Source organism: Exserohilum turcica, assembly GCF_000359705.1.
Source record: "Exserohilum turcica Et28A unplaced genomic scaffold SETTUscaffold_10, whole genome shotgun sequence".
In the NCBI taxonomy this organism is placed as follows: domain Eukaryota; kingdom Fungi; phylum Ascomycota; class Dothideomycetes; order Pleosporales; family Pleosporaceae; genus Exserohilum; species Exserohilum turcicum.
The window spans coordinates 269,218-282,021 of NW_007359915.1; the positions used below are offsets into that span (position 1 = coordinate 269,218).

Sequence of the window (12,804 nt, forward strand, 5' to 3'; positions counted from 1 at the left end):
TGACGTTGATGTCGGCGTGGTGCAAGTCGACGACGACGACGACGACGATAGCATGGCCGTGGTGGTGTGTCGGCCCCCCCGGAACCGTCGCCCAGAGGTCATGGGGGGCTTTGTTGGAGGGATTGGATGGATTGGATGGGACTGGATGGCCTGGATGGCTTGGATAGCCTGGATGGACTGGATGGACTGGACTGGCCCGGACTGGATGCCACAACTGGACCCAGCAGCAAAAAAACCCACAAGACACGCCCGCCTAACCACACGGGGAACACGGCCACCGGGCCCAGATGCGATTGGTGTGGCCTGGCAGGATTGCGAAGCCTGCCCAGGCCACAAGCAAGATGCAACCGTCTGGATGATGCTGTAGCCGTCTGCTTGTGTACGCACAAGTCGTCGTCGTCGCTGCATAGGGCTGCAGCACCGTGTCACTCGACCGTGTGTAGCGCCCCATGTGCCACCATTGTTTCGTGCAACGTCGTAGTGCTTCCTTGGGTCCCAGAGATGTCGAGAGAATCAACTTCGATGAGCCCTCATACGTGCTGCCAACACGAGCGCCGCACGCCTAGCCATGCCCGATACGACTCCTGCATCCACTACGCTGCAGGCTAGTCATCCAACGCACCTCTCTGTCTCTCTCCACACGCAGACCCTTCACCAGAGACCCGCTTTTGCACATGCCCACGCACAGCGGATCCTGCACTCGTGCTCGCTGCTGGCTGGGAATAAGCAAAAGGCACATCTTCTCTCGTAAACCATGTCCCACCCCCACTGCTCATGTACGCCCACTTCCTTATCCTCTTAGTCGGAAACACTCTGCCTGCCTCATACCAATCCTCTTTCAGTAACATGGCCGAGAGGATCATCACCAACCGAGGCTCTTTCTGATAATGCATGATTCACTTCGTCTGAGCGATCGCGGGCCACCGCCTCCAAAACGGGTGCAAGCGCCTTTCCAGAGCAACAGTCAACGGGCCTCCTTCCCAGCTGTGTGGTAGTGGGGAGGGAGAAGGCAAGAAGAAGGAAAAGAAAGAAGAGGAAGAAAAAAAAAGGCAAGTCGGCATGTTCTCACCCTCTCTTGCACCCACAACCCCCCATGTAAAACGAACCGACGGAGGATAATGGGTCCTGGAAAAGCAATTTCCGTTCACCCTCCGCAACATCCTCGCAAAACAAAATCACCATCGTCTGATGCTCCGGGGGGGAGGAGAGGGGAGGGGTTTGAGAGGGACCAAATGCGGCCGTAACATTTGCTGCTTTTCCTTCTCTCATTGTCTCTCTCATCCCTGTCCTGTCTTGCCCAAGTCGCTACAAGACCGTGGAGAAACAAGTGGGGAGCAGATACGCCTGTGCCTGTTTCCTATGCCTCCTCTTTTCCAAGTCCCCACCCAGGCATTCAACCACTCAATGACCGAGGCCGAGAGAGCCGTCCATGTAATGCGTGTGTATGTGCGCACACTCGTCCACCCTCTCCATAACATGCGACAGGCTGTGAAGCACCGTGAGGGCAGACGGGACAGGGTCTGAGCGTCGAGTTGTGCAATCTCGTAGAATTGCTAGTCGGACGGATGCCTGCTGCAAGGCTGTCCTGACTCTCCATGTGTACTGTAATAAGACTGCGCCTCGCTTACACAGACAAACACACAGACAAACACACAGACACTCGGTCGTCTCAAACGTCATTGAGTCTTTATTTGGGGTGGGTGGGGGGTGGGGTCAGGATAAAGTCGCGTTAGGGTAGGGGGGTGGGGAGGCCAAAGGGACCGACGACGGTTCGGCAATTGGAGACATTGTCTGATGGTCGTGGATAATTTGTGCACAAACGCCCGAGGGGAGGGTTTTTTCGATAACACAGCCCCATGTTGATGTTGGTCGAGAGGAAGAGAGGGAGAGAAGTGGGCGACGAGACGCAGGTACCAGGCAAATCGATAATGATAATGGCACCATGGAACGTCAGTGCGTTTTTTTTTTCTTCCCAGTTTTGCGGGTTCACCCCATCCGAACGAACCAATGCTGTGACTTTTTGGGCTGTGCGCCCGCCTCCGCCGTCGCTGATATGTGGAAACGATTGATCCAGGCAACGCATGTTTCGGATCATGCTGGTTAATAGCAGCTTGCCTGCGTGCAATTTGCCCTCTCCACGCCGGGCGCATCCCGAATAAGCGCAGGCAGCGCGCGCCCAAAGACCAGCGGCATGGTTGCGCATGAGAATACCCTTTGCTTCTTCGGGGAAAAACAGACGAGACGCCTCCCGTTGCTGAGGCATGAGCAAAAACGAAACCCTGTTCAAAACATGATTGCGACGTCAACGTTGTCTCGAACGCTTGACACCTAGCTCATGGCGGAGAAAGACATCGACGTAAAACTCCCGCATGGGCCTTGCCTCAAAACTAGCCATCGACAGCAAGGCATCATCATGCGGTGCGGAGGCGCCACGCAAGCAACCAAGGACACACCAGTCTGCCCTGTTCCATTTGCCGACGTGTGCTGGCGGTGAAGTAGCGTTATCTTGAAATTCTGCGTATCCAATTGTCTGCACATGCTATGACAAGCGTAATGCGCGAGCCCCTGATTTGGCCTGCTGCTTCTCCGCCTGGATCGCGATGATCTAATTCCTCCTGTTTCTACAAAGATGACTGACTGAAATGCCCCTATGGAAATGTGTAGAGAAGACGCTCGAAAATGAAAAAAAAAGAAATGTAACAAAACCAAAAGAGAACGGAGAAAAGAGAAACATACCCTTTCTCTTTCTCTCTCTCTCTCTCTCTCTCTTCCCTTCTTGCAAAGGCGCAATGCAAGGAAACCATCGCATTTATCCAGTTGTGCACTAAAATGCATCAATGCCAACACGCCTCCCCAAGTGTATCGCTGACCGAAATGGAAAATCAGAATTACCGAACCATTTGTCATGAATGTAGCCACTATCACGCATGGCAACTCCATGTATAATCTTTTTTTCACCCCAACAAAGACGCGTGTTGTAGGATGGACCATTTTTTGCGGATAAGTCGGTCTAGTGCAAACGTGTGTATGAAGTATAGTGGAGGAACTTTGATCCCAGATTCTCCGTGTCACACCGGACCCCGGCTCACGCCGTGAGAGCCCCTGACATGTGCAGGCATCCTAAGACGCTGAGTAGAATTGTGGCAAACCTTGCTGGTTGAATCCCATGGCTGGTGTAACTTCCTCTTGTACCCGATTCAGGTGCACTGGCTCTGCAAACCATTGTGCGCTCATCGATCGCCCTGACGAGGGCAAGGGTGGGCCGTAGTTTGGCATCGTATCGTATGAAGACCAGGCTGGGGGATAATACGAATTATTTGGCGCCATGGACGCTGAGAGAGGTGCGGCGCTTGAGCAGCCCAATGTGGTAGTAGCGTGTACGCCTGAATTTGTGTCTATTGTTGTCGAGTAGGGATATGGAGAGGTTCGTCGAAAGGTGTCGTTTTGGATCCCAAGGCCTTGGCCAGGATATTGCTGGAGGCCCTCAATGTTGCCATACGACATTGAGCGCGATGGTGGTTGGAATGATGGCTGTTGAGCCCAGTGGCCATCTTGGTGGCCGTAGGACATTGTCGAGCTTGTGCTCATAGCAGCTGGCGTATGGCCGCCTGAAACGTTGGATTCACTGCCGTAAGCAGAGTTGACCGTCGAGGGCGAGTGTCGCCATGATGGGCTTTCAGCCACTGTAGAAGACGGCAAAAAGCCGTTGGCTGGAGGCCACTGCGTGTCTATTGAGGGTGGGTAAGGATATGAGGGTTGCTGTACAGGTACTGCAATGGTTAGTGAGCTGCGCAAATGGCGGGTACACGACACTTACAGCCGTTTGAGCTAGGCACGTGGTGCGGGTCGTTTTCGAGCTCCATGGGGTATCCGTAGGTTAGAGGCTGCGCCGCCGACGGAGGAGGCCCCGAGAAGGGCGTACGGAAATCACCCATTGTGTCGCCAGAGGCAGATAGGGGGTGTCTAGGTGAGGAAGAGACCGGTGTTGCCGGCTGAACCGCGCTGCCCGACTTGGACGAGACTGACTGAGATGGCGGCATGTCAGGGTTGTGCTCTACGGGGTAGAAGTTGCATTCCTTCTTCAATCGAATGCAGTTGGAGCAGCGACCATGACGGTCGTCGGGTGCTAAGAGGCATCGAATCTTCCTCCGTCGGCAATGACCTGTGGTGTGACCAGTCAGTTAGCAACCCACGACGAACCACGGCAAGCTTTCTCACTCACCACAAGCGACTGAAGTGCGATGATAGCCGAGCTTGTTGCGCGGCTTGTTGTTTGTTGGCGAAACGTCGCCGGGGGTTCCAATAGCTAAGTGACGCATGTGTGGAGTTGACGAGGACTTGCGGAGCTCTCCAGCTGTCTTTGTCTTGAACGCGCGTCTCTTTTTACTCGAGCTGTTGTTGTTGCTGTGAGCTTGTGTGGCAGGATCCTGGCTAGTTAGGGTGCCTGTGAGGTGCTCGAGTCGATCTGTGGGGCTAGGAGTGGTGGTGGAGGTGGTAATATCGGCGGCATGGGAATGACTAAAGCCAGAGGGTTGGTCCGGAGGCGTCAGGGACATTGCGTCTTGAACGGGCTGTAAAAGCAGCGAGTGTTCAAGTCGAGAGATTGTCTTCTTTGCGCGGCGTTCTGTGACTACAGCCATGTGAGGCGTAATGTTGGCGTGGCAAGACCCGAGTGTCAGCGCTCCAAACCTGGTGGCGCATTGAAATACCTGAGGATATAAGCATCGAATGTTTAAAGTTCGGGGCAGCCCCACCGAGCAAGTGATGGACATGAAGCTAAACGGGGTTGTACATACCTAGAATGTCGGGCAAAGCGACTTCTCAAACGTTGTAGCCGACACGACGATGTTTTGTCTGCGGGAGTGGATGGCGGGACAGTTGCTGATCTACCGTGCCATGGGATTCGTGATCTAATCAATGCTTTCGTAAACGCACTGACAGCCGGGGCCGAGAACGGGGATAGACAAGGGCCTGGTAAATAAGACCAAGTAGTAGGAGGAGATGGTGAAGCAGTTGCGCACTGACACCAGTGACAGCTAATGTCAGTTAGTCGTTCGCATAGCCGTGGTGGCCTCAGCGGGGGTGCATTGAAGATGGTCAGAAGTAGCCGGGGCGCCAAAAGCAATGGGCGGCCTGCATACGACGAAGAGAAGTAGGGACTCGACCGAGCAAGAGTGGCAGCACTGGCACGTCGAAATTCAGACCATGCTGTTTGGTTGAATGCGTGGATGATTAAAAGTGGCGAGGCAATGGCCGCGCTACTACGCAACTGGACTGCTGCGTTAGGGCGCCTTTTCTGCACCAAAGGATTTCACAGGGTTCAACAACCCTCCTTCCTCACAAGCACAAGATCATCTTCTGGAGGCCAAGCGGCCAGGTTGCTGTTGGTGGGCCCGCATGGACCAAGTGATGTGCGGGATGGGTGGATGGGATGGATGGAAGGGGTGTGTGAGTGCGAGAAGCCCAGAGCGTCCAAGCGTCCATGACCTGGTGGCTCTCGGACCCTTCGCACTGTCCGCTGTTTGGGATACTTTGCCTGTCATGTCTCGACGGTGTGATGCGATGACAGCCAGCGGTAACCGCCTAGCGTCAGCGGCGGCGCGATCCACTTGCATCTGCGACGCTCGGAGTGGTGGTCAAGCCACCGTACGGACTACCAAGATTTAGTCGAGCAGGCTGTCGTGTCCGGTCCTGTCGTCGTCGTGTGTGTGTCGTCGGGAGCCCATGGCTAGCCGGGACATACATGTAAGGGTCAAAAGTCATGGCGGCATGCTGCGGGAGCCAGTAGGGCAGGCAGGCTACCTGAGGTTAATCTAGACGGGCTCTGTGCACGCGAACGTTGCCGGGGGAAAGGTTGGTTAGGCTAGGGCTGGGATTCCAGTCGCGTCCGAATCTAAAATGATGGAGGGACGGCGGATCAGAGGCTTGATGGAGAGACAGGGCCGAAGAGCCTGCTCCAGCTCGCTGACGCACACTCGAGCGTTTGGTTTGCGCAAATGAGGCCAGGCAGGAAGAGACGGTCGTGACGTGACCTGGTCGGTAGCGAATGTCCGCGGCGGTGATCCCCCGACGCTGGCGGCACCTCGTCGAGGCACTGTGAGCGATGCATGACACAGGGATAACGCCGACGTGAACTGCTGGCGGCGTCATGGTATGCTGGCCTCTGCGACAAATTGGCGGCGACAGCGCGTCCTTCTCCACACTGTTCATCTCGCTAGCAGGGCCCTGCCAGAGGCTCGACTCATCTCCACTCGCGTCATCGTGATTAAGGGCAATCAGCGTTTCCACAGGCGGGTTGCACAAGACCTGAGCAAGGGTGTATGTCACCGGCCAAGGTGAGCAAGTGGATTGCAGTACGTGACGATGGCCGCCAGTCGTCGGTTAATGCGCGCGAGGCCTGACCCAGCGCTGTGGCTATGGTCTCGGTGCATGACCTGCACTCCAATAGCCCGGACGGCAGTCCAAGCCTGGCGATTGCACGTGGGAGTCGCGATCTGATACAAAATCCTTTCGGCCTTTTTGAGGTGTCTCGATTTTTCCTCGCCAGCCTGGGCCCCCGACGGCGTGTGCACCACGACCACGACCACCACTGCCACCACTACCAACACAACGCTCACGGCATCAGCACGGCGCCTGCTATTCCCCGACGGCACCTGTGCAGCGCCTGTCGTCGTTGCTGCCGCCACCACCAGTGGGTGGGGGGCAAGGGTGTGTGCGTGTGCGCGCGTGTGCTGAGGCGCGGACGGTATCGCCTCTTTTTTCTGCGTTTATGCTTTTTTCATTGCGTCCCAAGTGTCTAGCGAGAAGGACTAGAGCAGCCCGGCTGGGCCAGCGACGGTTATGGCACCTTGTCGATAGAAGAGTATCCATGTAGCGCGTGCCCGGCGGGTGGTCAAGCCCTTCAGTCAGCATCAGTGTCTTGTGCCGGCGCCGGTCGCCTGTGCTAGCTCTGCCCATGGCTCGAGAGCATATTGGCTGGTTGGCGGGTGCGAATTTTTGTTGGACCAGGTGTCTGGTAATAATAGCTCAGGTTGGACTGGCAGTCGTCAGAGCCGGCTCGAGCATGGATAGCGCAGCCATTCGTGTATTCTGGCTAAATGATTGTTGTATCTGAAACATACCGGACTTCAACCGATCGCAGCAAAAGGCCACAGGAGCAGGCGTCTGGTGAGGGGGTCTGGGATACTGGGGCGCACGATCAGTAGGCTGGTGTCTGCGGCCGCAAACAGGCGAGAGGCGCTGGTTCCGCCCGTGAACGCACGCTCGAGCAGGCCTTGCTGCTTGCGTCCTTGATGCCGCTCTTGGCTCGCTTAGTCGCACCTTCCGCCCCTGGGGGTTTGCAACGCGTGCCTGCCACTTGCGGCGGAACAACAACGTGAGAGAATAGGGCAGGAGCGACCCACGCGCCGCGCCATGTGCGCGCGCCTTATCCTCGGCCCATCTGCCCTGTCCGATTGGCCGCGCCGCCCGCCTCGCCGTCGGCAGCCGCGTTGTCCAGAGGCACCGGCATTGGCCTCGCGCATCCTCGCCCACGCCCCTCGTCCCTCTCACCCCTCGTCCCTCGTCCCTCGCCGCCCCCCCCCTCGCTCGCACAAGGCGTCGTCGTGTGGGGTATCGCCACCTCTCCGTCTTACATACTGCGATAAACAGCCGGCCCAGGGCTGCCCGTCTTCGCACATGGCCTCCCCCCCTCCCCCAAATCCATGACGACGACGACTACTGCTATACAGCTCTTCCTCACGTCCGGCTGACCCCTCCCCTCCCCTGAGCGACGCTGCCTCGTCCTACCAGCGCCACAAGACCAAGCCTCTTACTTACCCCACGCGCCGTCTCCCGGAAATGTCACTCCTTCTTGTCCACGATATCATAGTACTAGTAGCGCTGTGCTACCCAGAGCACATCCAACCAACCACCCGGCTAGCCAGCTAGCCAGCCAACTAACCAACCACCCGCAGCTGCATGTCGCCCATGTCCACGTCTACCGACGCTATCTACCATCTGACTGACACGTGACCATACCTACACTGCTGCTAGGCTCCACACAACCCGGCCCCAAGTCTGCCCTCTAAACACAATCGCGCCAGCAGAAACACACACATACGCACACGCACACGCACACAACTCTCTCCAGCCCTTTCGGCTCTTCGGCTCTTCGGCTCTTTGGCTCCATTGGATGACCCTGCATCCTCCGTTCCGCTACCTCGTACATATCCTGTTCGTTCCTGATTTACGCCGGTTTTCACCATCCTTGCCGCCCAAGTATACATGTACACTCGTCGGATGCGTCCAGGGCATATTATTGCTGCAAAGAGCTGGTTTCAGACACATCTCATGATCTTACCACCGCTGTGTCCGAGATCAACCGGGTAACGATGCCTGCTAGTCATCACGGCCAAGACTCTCAATTCAGGGTGTATCTTGGACAGGCCACCGAAGCTTGGAGCATGTACATGCCCCAGGCACAGCTCGCTTGCAAAGTTTCTGCTCGAGTTGCGTACAGCCACCCGAACTGGTAGCTGCTTGGGCCCAGCTTGATTGAGGCCCGAAATGAACATTCCATGCCATCCATCATCCCTTGCGCTAATTAGGGCACCACGCGTGCAAAAAGGCTTACTGTGTCTTGGCTCTGTCTATAGTTGAAACTCTGGTTTGAGTACAAGTTGCATACCTGTCAGCCAGAGACTCGTTCCGGATTTCTGGAGATCAACATTTAGCCGACTAGTGTCCGCTTTAACAAACCCAATCAAGGATCTTCAGGAGTTCCAACTGGTTCCTCTAGGTGTGCGAGCGCCGCACAAAACTCGTCCGGACACGAATGGCTCTTCATCCATACGACTCTCCGAGTAAGCGCGCTTCTACGTTGGCCGTTTGGCCAACGCCCACTACCGACTACCCGCAATTCAATCGATCTCCGAGTCGCAGCATCTACGGAACCTTCTCCGCGCGTCACTTGTTGCTCGCAAGAGTCAGACGCCTTCCACCGTCGTTTGCATTACCAATAAAGTTTGGTCGTTCTGGACGGCGCCTGCTCTGGTGCACGCCTTCGCATGCATGTATGCCAGTGTGTATCATTAGTGTCCGTGTAGCCTCACTCGCTGTTCACGGCGAGAGAGCACGACGACTTGTTTAGTGATGATTGTCCCTCAGCACACGTACCGAGATCGTCCGGCAGATGTTAGCCTCTGCTTTGAGACATGCACTACAGCCCAAAGACGCTGCGTTCCCACCAATGATGACGCTGACTGGTTCTGGCCTCTGGATATCGCTCAGACTTCTCCATTGTTTTGCCCACAGAGTCGGGGCCTACGAAAACCAACCGGCAATGACTTCCATCCACTCGTATACTGTATGCATCTGACTCGGCAGACGGTACACCCTGGGGCCTGAATCGCAAGTCGGCCAGGGATTCTATAGGACAAGAGAGGCACCGCCTGCCCATTGCCGGAATTGTAGAAGATGGTGCTTTTTTGGTGCTAGTATGACAGAAACTATGTCTTCCCTGGATTCCTCAGGTCGGGTAAATATTCCGCGCTACTGGTAGAGCCTCCGATCCGAGCCCGGCACTTCAGCTGGGCTCGCTTGCACACCCAAGTGCCATGATTCGCTCCCATTACTCTGTTTGGGCTAGCAGTTGCGTATCGCGAGTCCAGCTGTCTATCCTCCTGGATGTGCGCGTCTTACAGGCCCCACCGTACCATGGTCTTCTGCGGGGCGTCCCCTTCGTAGCTGCCATGTTCCCCATTGTCGCTGTTTCACTCTCCCCTCGAACCCATGACCAAGGCCGAAATCGATCCGATCCTCGAGCCCTTCGGCAATCTCCCGACTGCACTCTAGATCTCTATTAACAGTATCATTCCCGAACAGGGCTCAGATTGTAATCGCTTCTAACGATCTTCGAGCAGGGCCTCTGGATGCGGGGTTTTTCCTACTAGTCTGCACCCCTTGACTTGGCACAGCGATCGGCGGAACCACTCATCGCTGGGTCTTTGGCTCCGCGTTAGGATCTCCGAGGATCGCTAAAAACGTCGTGTTGGAATGCCATCAAGCGTGTAGAAAGGGGAAGTACATCCGTCCGGAACAGGTGGCACCCGGCATGTGAGCAGAAATAAGCTTTGCTATAGTCCTCAGGCACACTCTGGCACCATGGCAGTCTTCATGACATGGTACATCATGGATCCCTAGGAGACACGAGCAACGTATCGTTCAACAATCTAATGCAGGGCCACGACGACAATGGTACCAGTATACACGACGACTTTAGGCAAAGCAATGACGAGTGCATCGAATCAGCATGGACCAACGCTCGTATCGAAGGGCAGAAGAAAAATGTCCGAATGTACAGGGGTATCAATCTCAAACATCAAGTGCCGGCAATCGATATTCGCGACTGTACGTCTTCTTCACAATTGCATTATCGAATCTCACTGCCAAGACCGCGATAATCACTATTCCACAAACAAACTTCAATTGTATCGAACGTCTGTCGCATCACGGCCCCGTACGCGTACGTCGGCGACATGAGTTTTCAACAGGGCCCCTTTTCACATTTTATTTTCACTGCGGTAATCGCCAAATTCAACCCTTTCGCCTTTGACTGGACCAAAAAAAATACGTTATACACGAACAGGTGCGACATAGCCCCAAATTCGCATGTGCAGGGACCCCCGTCGTATCAATAAAAATAAAAAATATCGAAAAATTCAGCCTTGTTCATCGATATACGCACCCCTTATTCGTGCTTACTCCATCTCGTACGACAAAGGGCAACAGCCTATTACACTTTCAGCTAGTAGCCGCATCACACAGACACGCATATACTACCCTGGTCCTCGCAGCACACAATCCAGGGGGATATCACACCACCAGAATCCACTGTGCCGGTACAGTCTCTCTTTTTTGATTACCTGATGCTTACCAGCACTCCATCTCCCTGCTCCCTGCTCCCCTCCCCCCCGGATCAGCCGCTCACCGCGTCATTGTCGCCGAACACCATGTATGGAAAAAAACCAATAGTTCACACCCAGCTCTATAGGCAATGGAGATAATTAAGAAATCATCACAACATATTAGCGCACGAGCTGGCTAAATAGTATGATTAGCATTTTACCCAGTAAGATGCTTAGCCGTCGCACTCGTGTTGCATATCTGGTTTTGTCGCTCGCTGGCTAAGGGGGGTGTGGGGGGGTGTGGGGGGGTGTGCTGGCGCATCAAAGACGAAGAACAACCGCCGCCGTAGCCGTCGCAAAAAAAAAAGAGAAGGCAAAAAAAAAGATTAGTTTTACAACGATGGTGGCGAAAGACAAAAAAATCCCACTACCATGGTGCTGGTGATGGCATGTTGCTTGTTAGACAAGCAAGCTTGAGTAGTAATCCGGAGCAGCTCTCTCCGTGCACAAAAACATACATACTTACACACACACCTAACCCAGGCCCGAAAAGCTAGTAGACAACCTCGCAACCCCCAGCCTACACAGCCGCCCACAACAAGGATCGACCTGTCTCTCCAATAGTCCCGGGCCTACTTTTTTTTCCTTTCTCTGTCCTGCTGTCTTGGTCGACAGAATCGCCCATGGAATAAGGCGTCTTGGCATACCCTCTTTTTTTCTTGGCTTGGCCCTTTCCTAGCGCTGTCTCTCTCTCACACTCACACACACACACCACACATTCTGTCATCTCGTGTTGTGGGGGTAGTACTTTGTTTTCGCCACCCGGAGTAATCGTCTTACGTGCATGGCCGCTCATATATTTGTCCACTGCATCGCATTACTACTTCCGGACACGTGCGCGTATCAGTGGGTTCCCGTGGTTTGGGTTGCGGTGGGGGGATTAAGTCAGAAGCGGAAGTCATACGCGCGAGCACAATACACACACTCAAAGAGAGAGATAGACAGACAGACAGAGAGAGGGGCACAGAGAGGCACAGAGGGCGCAGATAGGCGGCCGGGCTATCGTTATCCAACATCAGGGTCTGCTAAAAGGTAAGAAGCTTGGTTATGTGTAAGCTCGGAGAGTGCAGCGCGGCGGCGGGCGCACGGCGACGGCGCCGACGGCGGGTGCTGGGCTCCCCAACGACGGTGATGGGCTGTCTATCCTACCTGTTCTGATCTGTCTGGCAAACCCCTCCATCGCCATGGCCGAACTTCAGTCGCCTAAAGTTGCATCTTTCGTGTTCGTTTTGCGTCTGCAATGCGAATGCGAAAGAAAAAGGGCGGGTTTCGGCGACAATCTGATCAAGTGCTTATGAGAATAAGGTTCTGGGGGCAAAGGGTAAGTGTGTGCTTCACGTTATCGAGTGATTTGGATCCATGAGGTCTGCTCCGGGCCCTGCGAGGCCTAGACTGAAAGCTTGGGGGTGCGTGTGTGTGTGTGGGGTGGGGGGAGTGGGCGTCGGGAGTGGGCAGTTTGGGCGAATGGGTTTATTTTTCCACGTGAAAGCACGATACTCTCTATGTCTGATGATAATATCTTCTCTCTCATTTTTTTTTCGGTGTTTGCGTCCTGTGCATACGGGCTCCGTTGCACGTTCACCCACCCACACTATTATTTAGGGATTTAAGGACCGTGTCTGTGTGTATGTTGGTATGTGTCCGTCCGTCCGCCCGCCCTGGACACTTTAGTGCAATAGCAATGCTGTAATATGGATGTATATTGCCCTTAATATATGTATCGAATGTTCTTCTCCTTCTGTGTGGATGCTTCTTGGCGTATTCCTTTTGATTGCTTCGTTTGGCGACTAGAAAATATAAAAACATTGATAATTTGGTTTTGCTACGTAATCACGTAATGTTATGTTTAGCGTACATT

General features: G+C 54.7%; 2 protein-coding genes across 2 annotated transcripts; both read right to left on the reverse strand.

Moving 5' to 3' along the window:
- Positions 1-1,216: 1,216 nt before the first annotated feature.
- SETTUDRAFT_166604 (uncharacterized protein) lies at positions 1,217-1,688 on the reverse strand. Its single transcript, XM_008023247.1, has one exon. It carries the CDS (start codon positions 1,678-1,680, stop codon positions 1,402-1,404), a length of 279 nt encoding a protein of 92 aa, XP_008021438.1. The 5' UTR covers positions 1,681-1,688; the 3' UTR covers positions 1,217-1,401.
- Positions 1,689-3,120: 1,432 nt separating this feature from the next.
- On the reverse strand, positions 3,121-4,640 carry SETTUDRAFT_101545 (uncharacterized protein; the record flags this gene model as incomplete). Its single annotated transcript, XM_008023248.1, has 3 exons — positions 3,121-3,770; positions 3,818-4,162; positions 4,223-4,640. The coding sequence occupies 3 exons, from the start codon at positions 4,638-4,640 to the stop codon at positions 3,121-3,123; spliced, it is 1,413 nt and encodes a 470-aa protein (XP_008021439.1).
- Between the last annotated feature and the right edge of the window lie 8,164 nt (positions 4,641-12,804).

Coding starts and splice junctions, on each gene's coding strand:
- SETTUDRAFT_166604 (XM_008023247.1), bottom strand. CDS start 1,680: ATGACGTTTGAGACGACCGAGTGTCTGTGTGTTTGTCTGTGTGTTTGT.